Consider the following 9771-nt stretch of genomic DNA (forward strand, 5'->3'; position numbering starts at 1 on the left):
TTTTGACAGAGGTTTTTTCTGCATATATTGAGATAATATTATTATTTCTGTTGGTTTTGTTATTGCTATGGTTAATTATGCTGAGAGTTTTTCTAATATTGAACCAGTCCTCCATTACCAGTATAAATAACTCTTTTTCATAGTTTATGATCCTCTGATATACTTTTGATACATTGCTGTATTTTTTCTAGTATTTTATTTAATTTTTTATCTTAAAGTATTAAATAATACTAGCTATTATTTTTATTGATTTAGATGGAGACACGGAAAATATTTATTAAACTTACAACAAGACTCAAATTTGGAAGTGAGATCTATTTTTCATTAGGGGAATTAGAATAAAAGTTTCTTTTTCTGGTTTGGGTATCAGCTCTTTATTTGTGTCATAAAAGGAATTTTGTAGGAAATTTGCTTCTTCATCTATTTTTCTAAATAGTTCACATACTATTGTAGTTCATTGTTCTTTAAATGCTTGTTAGAATTCACTGGTTTAGGGGATACCTTTTTGGGAAGTTCATTGATGCTTTGCTCAATTTCTTCACCTAATATTGTGCTTTTTTTTTTTTTTAAGGAATTGGAGTTAAGTAACTTGTTCAAGGTTACAAGGCCAGTTATTTCTGGGTGTGGTGCTAAGTATCTGAGCACAGATTTGATCCCCAGGTCACTGGGGCCGGTGCTCTTACTTGCTGAGCCACCTGGCCACCCCAAATATTTAAGTATTTTATTTCTCCTTATGTTGATCTGGGTAATTTAAATTTGTGTACATATTCATCCACTTGCATTGAATTGTCACATACTTGGTCAAAATAGCTCCTAAAAATTCTTTTAATTTCCTCTTCTTGAGGATGAATTCTTAATGATTAATTAAGAATTTCTCAATTATTAATTAATGAATTCTTCCTAATAATCTGTTATATATCAGACATTAAAACATACTGTTAGGGTCCAGTATTTGAAATAACAAATTATATTTATATTTCATTCATTTATTATATAATATTTTTTAAAATAATAAAATATTAATAAATACATAATAATATTTATTACATTGTGCATTTATTCATATATTTATATTTAATTTCAAAATTAAATTAAATTAATACCAAAAATAAAATAGTAATTTTAACATTATAAATAAAATACTTAAAATGCTTTCCATAATTAATTAAGAATTAATTAATTAAGAATTAAGAAATAAATCTTGAGGATGAATTCACTCCTTTCATATTTGATAGTAATAATTTGGTTTTCTTTTTTTTTAGTCAAATTAACCAGCGGTTTTTGCATTTTATTAAATTTCCCCATAAAAACAACTTCTACTTTTATTTATTAGTTCAGTGGTTATTTTACTTTCAATTTTATGAATCTCTCCTTTGATTTTCAGGATTTTCAATTAAGTTTTTAATTGGAGATTTTTAATTTCTTTTTCTAATCTTTTTTTTTAAGCTCTATGGCCAATTCTTTGATTTGCTTTTGCTCTTCTTTATTAAGGTAAGCAATTAGAGACATGATTTTCCCCCCAAGTGCCACTTTGACTGCATTCCATAAATTTTGGCATGTTTTCTCATTCTCCAGATCACTTTACAGAAGAGGAGATGAAGCAAACTGGATCAAGTGACTTGTTAGGGTCACTCAGCTAGTAAGTGTGGGGCCAGATTTGAAGTCAGGACAATGAGTCATTCTGACTCTAGGCCCAGCACTCTATACTCTATGCAACATAGATGACCCTTCTCACAAATAGTTTCCTTCTAAAAACTTCACATAGCTCATTTGTGAAATAGAGGAGGTGATATCTACTCCATCCGCCATGCAAAGCTGTGAGGCTCAAATGACATAATGTATTGACATCCATACACATAAAAGTAGTTACTATTTATGTCTCTGAAATCCATGGCTATCTATCATACTGAGCAGTGCCTTTCAAATTGTTCTTTCCAGACTGGCCATTTATTCTCTAAGAGGATTATTTATAATATGGAAATAATTTTTTTCTGATGTGAATTAATACTTTACTTTTGGTAAGCTTGGAGACAAGATGGTTAATTGTAGGCTGCATGATAGGCAGTAGGGGTCAGTGCACACATGTGGTCAAATACTGGACCCTAAAAATATTTTCTGATGTCTGATATATAACATATCATTAATAAATACTTATTGATTGATTGATTATTGATATCACACTTGAGAGTTATATTTTGTGATATTTTTTATTGTTTTCTACTGTGTCCTACTTAATAATGTTAGGCAATAAGAGGGCACATTGGATGGAGTTCTGGGCTTAAAGAGAAGAAGGAATGAATTAAAATTTGATTTCAGATATTTACTAGCTTTGTGACTCTGAGAAAGCAACTTAATTTCTATTTATTTCAGTTTTCTCATGTGTAAAATGGGGAAAATGATACCATCTCACTCAAAGGATTATTCTGAGGATAAAATTTGAAAAATTGTTTTGGAAACCTTAAAGCACTAAATAATGCTACCTATTATTGTTATTGACCTAGATGTAGAAAGGGAAGGCTTATATATTGAATGTATTCGTGAGTCAAATCTGGAAGTAAGATCTAATACATCACTGAAAGAAATAAACAGAAACAAAAAGATCTCTTGGGGAAAAGCCACGTGTTGCATAAGGATTTGTATTAGATAACCTTTACTATTCCATTTCAGATGACATTAAGCTTATATACCATTTCATGGAAAGCAGAACCATTCTGCCTGTTAACTGTAATAATAGTCCTTTAAAGATGAAAATAGAAACAATTTTGTTGTATTTTACCCCCTTAAAATGGTCCATGAAAAAAAGCAAAATCCTATTTTTTCCATTAATGAGAAATAAAAAGAGAAGAATAAAAGAGGATTCATGAAAAACACACAAATATTTTTGTTCTCTCCACATCACTTTTAATTGTATGTAATAGAGTATATAAACATTACATTCTAATAATTTCATAACATATACTTTAAATGTCAACACAGTTTATTTTGACAGTATGTTTACAGATTAGGTAGAGAATTTCTTGATATTAAGTAAAATCACTTATCTAAAAAATGGAAAATGATCATTGTGGGATTTGATTTTGCATAAGGTCTCCTGAAACATGATTTATCCAGTAAAATATTACAATTTAGCATCCACATGGATAGCAATAAATGGGTCTTCAGCACTGTTGCTAATACTGAAGTAAGCAAGACCATCACTGCCAACATGGACTTCAATTCCTGTACAACGGTTATCACTTTTATCTCCAGAAATGACATCACAATAGGTTCCAGCAGGAAGACCAGTTTGCAGATTTGTTGACAACTGCCTGTAAAACAAAAGGCAAGGTCAGAGTCAAGATGGCAGAGTAGAAACAAGACTTCCATGCAGCTCTGGCTCCCACCTCCTCTAATTCATGTAAAAATGACTCCAGACACTCTTTGGAGCTACAGGACCCAGAAAAATGACAGAGATAAGCTAACTTCCACTAAGGAGAGACTGGCAGGCTGTCAGAAAACAGCTGGCACATCACTCTGGGATCCTAGTCCAGTCCCCTGTGAGCCAGAGGTTCTAAACTCAGGGCAGGCTGACCAGCCTCCAGTTAGAGGGATTTCAGATCACCAGCAGCTGTGGCAGTTTCCAGAATTATCAACCCATATATGCCAAGAACAAAGTGAGAGGTCAGTGCAATGTGGACTTTGGGACCTGGGAATTCAGAGTGTGATCTGGCCTTTCCTCCTGTGGCAAGAAGTGGCTGAGGCACCACAGCCATGCAGCCACCATGGGGCTGTTTCAGAGCTCCCAGTCTGCAGATTGTAGGGGGACCAAGTTACCAGTCTGAGGGGTAATTACTCTTGCTTTAACCTGCTTGGATCTGGATTGATGGCTAAGGTGGAGGTCCTGGGGTGCAAGAGCAGTCTGCCAAAATGGGTAAAAGCTTCAGAGAGGGCACCCAACTAATACCTCCAGCAGCTGGGAAAACCCCAGCATTTGGGACAAAGCTCCCATTTTTGGTAGCAGAGTTCTGCTGTGGCAAAAGGCTCAAAAGTCAAGCAAAGGAAGCAAAGCAAACAGAGCAATCCAACTTTACACTACTATTTTGGGGACAAAAAAGAGGGAAGCATGAAACAGTAGGAAGACAGTGAAGTCAGAACACCTGCACCAAAAGCTTCCAAGAAAAATACCAGCTGGTTACAGGTCATAAAACAGCTTAAAAAGGATTTTGAAAATCAAATAAGAGAAGTGGAGGCAAAATTGGGAAGAAAAATGAGAATGATGCAAAAAAAAATATGAAATGAGAGTCAACAACCTGACTGAAGTAAATAACCCCATAAAAATAGACTAACTCATATGGCAAAAGAGGCTCCAAAAGGCATGATGATAAGAACGCCTTAAAAAGATGAATTTGCCAGATGGAAAACCAATCTCAAAAGCTGACTGAAGAGAATCATTCCTTCATAATTAGATTGGAGCAAGTGGAAGGTAGTGACTTTATGAAAAATCAAGATACTATTAAATAGATGCAAACAAATGAAAAAATAGAAGGCAATGTGAAATATCTCATTGGAAAAACCAGTGACCTGGAAAATGCATCCATGAGAGATCATTTTAAACTTATTGGACTACCTGAAAGCCATGATCAAAAAATAACCTAGAAATAATCCTTCAAGAAATTCTCAAGGAAAATTGCCCCAATGTTTTAAAATCAGAGGGCAAAGTAGAGGTTGAAACAGTCCACCAATCACCTCCTCAAAAAGATCCCAAAAATAAAACTCCTAGGAATATTATAGCCAGCTTCTGGAGTTCCCAGATCAAGGAGAAAATATTACAAGTAGCCTGGAAGAAACAATCTCAATATTGTGGAAGCACAATCAGAATAACTCAGAACCTGGCAGCTTCTACACTGAGGGATTGAATGCCTTGGAATATGATATTCTGGAGGTCAAAGGAGCTGGGATTAAAACCAAGAATCACCTACCCAGAAAAACTGAGTATCATGTCCCAAGGGAAAATATGGTTATTCAGTGGAACAAAAGACTTTCAGGCATCTTGATGAAAAAACCAGAGTTGAATAGATAATTTGACATTCAGATACAAGAAGCAAGAGAAGCTTGAGAAGGTAATCAGGGAAAAGAAATCATAAGGAACTTATCAAAGTTGAACTACTCATATTACTACTTGGAAAAATAATAATTGTAACTTATGGAACCTTTTTCAGTATGAGAATAGTTGAAGGGAATAGGTGTATATATATATATGCATGTATATATGTATGTATGTATATTTGTATATATGTATACATACATATATGTCTATATACTATGGTATATGGGAGTATGAATTCATATGTGACTGTATATATATAAATATCTACAGGTATACATAGACAGCGGGCACAGCACCAATTGAATAGGAAGGGATGATCCTTAAAAGGTGGAATTAAGAGGTGAGAGAGGAATATAATGAGAAGAGATTGGGAGAAACAGAATGTGGTAAATCATCTCATATAGAAGAGGCAAGGGAAAATGGTTACAATGGAGCAGAAGCACAGGAAGGCAAAAGGTAATGAGTCAACCTTATTCTCATTGAATTTGGCTTAGGGAGGGAATGACATACACACTAAATAGGGTATCTCACCCTACAGTAGGGTAGAGGGGAAGGGGAAGAGAAGTGGGGGATGATGGAAGAAAGGGCAGACTGGGTGGGGGGGAGCGAAGTTGGAAGCACCTACTTTTGAAATGGGAAAGTATCTAAGTAGAGAATAGAATAAGTGGGGGTGGGATAGGATGGAAGGAAATATAGCCAGTCTTTCACAATATATCCACTATGGAAATGTTTTGCATAGCTACACATGTACAACCTATATTGAATTTCTTATCTTCCCAGTGAAGGTAGGTGATGAGGGAGGAAGGGAAAGAATCTGGAATCCAAAGTTTTAAAATCAAATGTTTAAAAATATATATGTATACATATTATAATTATTATTTCATGTGAAACTGGAAAAAGATACACATACACTGGGGCACAGAGATCCACTGTGGCCTACTGGAAAGTAGAAGGGGAATGGGGGAAAATACGGGAGAGAGCAGACTGGGGGAGAGAATATTCAGTGGGAATGCTGTTTTAGGGAAGTGGTGGGTAGGGAAAATTGGGGAGAAAATCTGTAACTCAAAATCTTGTGGAAATAAATGATGTAAACTAAAAAATAAAAAAGAGAAAAAAAGGCAAATTCTTACTATAAAGCAAGAATATGAAAAGTGTTTCAAAAAACATACAAGCATGGCCACCCTATGTGATTAGAATAAAAATATGTCTGTTCCATCAATAAAAATCCTATAAATGTAAAGAATCCACAATGTGTGGAAGTCTTTCTAATGGAAGTCTTTCTAATGAATCTGGGCAGTCTTCAAACAAGCTAAAGAAACCTTATTCACTACCATAGATGGCAGAATTTCTTAGGCAAGGGTGAGTGCTTCAAGATGAAGATTTGAATGACAAGAATGGAGACCAGAAAATTTACATCTATAATAGATATTCATTATCATCTTTTTGGATAAATGGAAACATTTCAAATTTATGCACTTGTTGCTTGCATTTAGGAAAGACCAATTACATTCAATAATTTAAATCTGAGCATATTTAACATTTTTCCTTGAGGAAGAGAAAAATATTTTTGGCTTGAAAGCTAAAAAAAATCATCTTGTACTTCAGTGTTTGGCTGTAAAGTCATTATATGTCCATGTATTTTGATGTCACTGTGCATGGAAGATATCAATTATAAAAACAAACAGCTGCAACTTTTGGCGAGGCAGTACACTTGGTTGACTTTTGTCTCCCTTTATGCCAGTAAGTAAACTGGGAGAGTAAATGTTCGAGGAAGAAAACTCAGTTCCAGATATGGCAGGTTCATTGATACAGGGTTGTTAAAGGATTGAAAATGCTAAGGCATAACTATCCATCCACAAGATCTCAAAACTTCTACATATCCTTTATAAATTACTGCTGCAACATCCTTACTTTTAACAAGAGGTGTGAGAAGTTGGAAGATCATTTTACTCAGGCTTCATTTCCCAAAGCTTAAATCAGAACTAAAACACAGAATTTTCCAAGCTTGCCTGGTGTTATCACAATTCCCACACTAACCATTACCATTTCCTTTTTTCGGCCCCCCTCCCTCATTTTATATAGTATCTAAGTACTATTCCTAGATTCATTTCTTTTGATTTCCTCGCTCTTCCTCTAATCTAATAAGATAATGCATGTAAAACTGCAAATATATTATTACACTGATATGTCAGATATCAAGGTTACTATTGGCATGGTGATGATGATGATGATGATGATGATGATGAATCCCTTACTCCCTCAGCATCTGCTGCCTGTTCAAGAAATCTGTTGCCCTCCTAAAAGTGCACAACTGGACCATACATGAGAGTGTTGGTTCACTTGTCAATATTAGAAACAGTTTTCCACTGAGGTCAATAAATAAGAACTAGAAGGGTCTTCTGAGGGCATTTAGTTAAACCCGCTAATTTAATTAGTCCAGAAACTGAGGGTGAGATGTTAAGGTAGGTGATTCAGTGGATAGAGAGTGTGACTTGGAGTCAAAAAGACCTACTTTCAAATTGTGCCTCAGGCACTGACTGTGGGTCCCTAGGAGAATCACTTAGCTGTTATGTGCCTGGACTTCCTCATCTGCAAAATGGAAATAATAATAGCAACAACCTTACTAAGTGGTTGTGAGGATCAATGAATTAGTAGATGTAGAGTGATTTATATATAAATCTTAACTTGCTTCACAAGTCCTAACATCAAATAATTTGACCAAGATCACATAGTAACAGCATTAAGATTTCAAAACCAGTCTCCCTGCTTCAAAATTCAGTGGGACTCCTACTACACTCTGCTTCATTTTGGAGATCAAGATTGATACAGAGGCTTCTCAGGATCTTATACCTGTAAAGATATCATAAATCTCTTATACTACCTTTCTCTTCTTCCCTAATCAGAGCTAATCACACGACCATCACCCCCCAACCAAAGTGTTGCCTATTAACCAAATTCTTCCAAACCCATGTATATAAGTATTTTCCTTGCATCTACAGTCTCAAAAAAATGACCAAAAAGGCAGAAATAAAACTTTTAGACCTCAAACTATATGAGAACTGTTTAGTACTGTATAAAAAAAGGAAAAAAATCAGTGTAATAGACTAAGTGAATGGGAATGAAGAACAATCTAACTTTAACACAGGGTTCAAACAGTCAGATAAACTACTTCAAAAAAGTGAAGACACCCCCAATATTCTAACTTCATTGTAGACCCCACTGAACAGCAGGCCCACTATACCTGCCTGCCCCCCACCCCCTGCCAATTTCTGAATTTCTTCATATATGCCTCACTGCTCAATAGAACAACAGTTGTGTCCATGAATTCATAGTTCTCACAGAACAGCAGCTATGGCCATGTGATGGGATCCCAGCCATTGCCTCTAGACAATAACTGCCCCAGATCCATTCCTTATATTTCCCCACAGAAACAGCAGTCTTGTCCATGCACTCAAACATCACTACATCCATCTAGTCTTAGGCAGGACCACAATACTCAGCCAATCAGAAAGCAGCACCACCAGGATGCCTGAGCAGGATGTGGACCCCAAAACAATAGAATTAACGATACCTAGGAAAGCACCTGCACAGTAATGGTAAAGAACTGACCTGCAGTATATTTGTGATGTAGAGAGCCATATTACAATATCATTATCATACATATTTACTCTCCCAAATGGGTTTTTCTGTATGCATCGTAAGGGCATGAACAGTTCCACTGTGGCTGGGACCCCTCCCCTATTACCTAATCCCTTGACAAACCCCTACTACTTTTTTAATATTCATAATTTCTCTTATGTAACTGCATCTTTGCCCTATAAAAATCCATCTTGCTCTCTCTGATGTTGCTGGTTCCTCTTGGACCTTAGCCCATTCCATCAGAAGCATCGATCTCAATAAATACCTATATTTGGGTCAAAAGTGGTCTGACTCTGAATTCTTTCAGATGGTTCCACCACAACACATCATGAAACCTTCACAGTTTTTGGATGGGCAGAACTTAAACTGCAACAACAGCATGTATTCTAATCCTTACAGGTATCCTTTGGAATATCAGTTAAAGCATCAGGGGTCAGAAAATGATCAGTCAAGAGTATGATTAAAACAAATTTAAAAAAAAAAAGTAATTACTACTTACCAGTCATCATTGTTAAATACAATGAATCCTTTATTCCCTCTGCCAAAAGCCACCTGGTTACTCCCATTATCCCACCAATTTGTAAAATCCTGGCCATTAACTACATTACGGAAAATAACCATATTCCTGTAAACAAAATATACAAAATATTGGTAAATGTATTTGATTTAAGTATTCTCCTCCATCCCTTTGTCCCCCTGTTTGTGAGGATATATGTGTGTATGGATGTCTGTGTGTGTGTGTATATTCATGAACAGTTGCAAACAGACCAAAACTCTTAGTGTGTTTTTAAGATATTAATGGTGAATGCTGCACTAAAAATTTTGGGGAACCTGTATATCAGTTGTTAAGAGAATACTGGTAGACAGATACTACTAAGTTTTCCTACCTTATTTGACGCCATCGATGTTCACAAACCCAGTCATTGCCACAAGTAGTGTCTGCATTGATAGTTACTCGTTTAATCACTCCATTGTCATTGGGTGGTCCAACCCAATCATTAACATCCTTAATTTGTGAAAACAGAATCATGTGTATCAGTAATTTC

The 9771-nt window shown here is 35.5% G+C and overlaps 1 protein-coding gene across 1 annotated transcript in view; it reads right to left on the bottom strand.

The window, feature by feature from the left end:
- Window positions 1–2905: 2905 nt before the first annotated feature.
- The window catches only part of LOC138162202 (alpha-amylase 1B-like), a 65580-nt gene continuing 58714 nt past the window's right edge, over window positions 2906–9771 (bottom strand). The window contains exons 8-10 of the mRNA XM_069089247.1: window positions 9613–9731; window positions 9225–9350; window positions 2906–3308 (exon numbers count right to left, since the gene is read on the bottom strand). Coding sequence (XP_068945348.1) covers window positions 3119–3308; window positions 9225–9350; window positions 9613–9731 — 435 coding nt within the window. The 3' untranslated portion in view covers window positions 2906–3118. The remainder of the gene's footprint in view (window positions 3309–9224; window positions 9351–9612; window positions 9732–9771) is intronic.

Source organism: Petaurus breviceps, unplaced genomic scaffold (genome assembly GCF_028583685.1).
Source record: "Petaurus breviceps papuanus isolate PSGF00001 unplaced genomic scaffold, PetGlider_PUasm1.0 186, whole genome shotgun sequence".
Classification (NCBI taxonomy): Eukaryota; Metazoa; Chordata; class Mammalia; order Diprotodontia; family Petauridae; genus Petaurus; species Petaurus breviceps.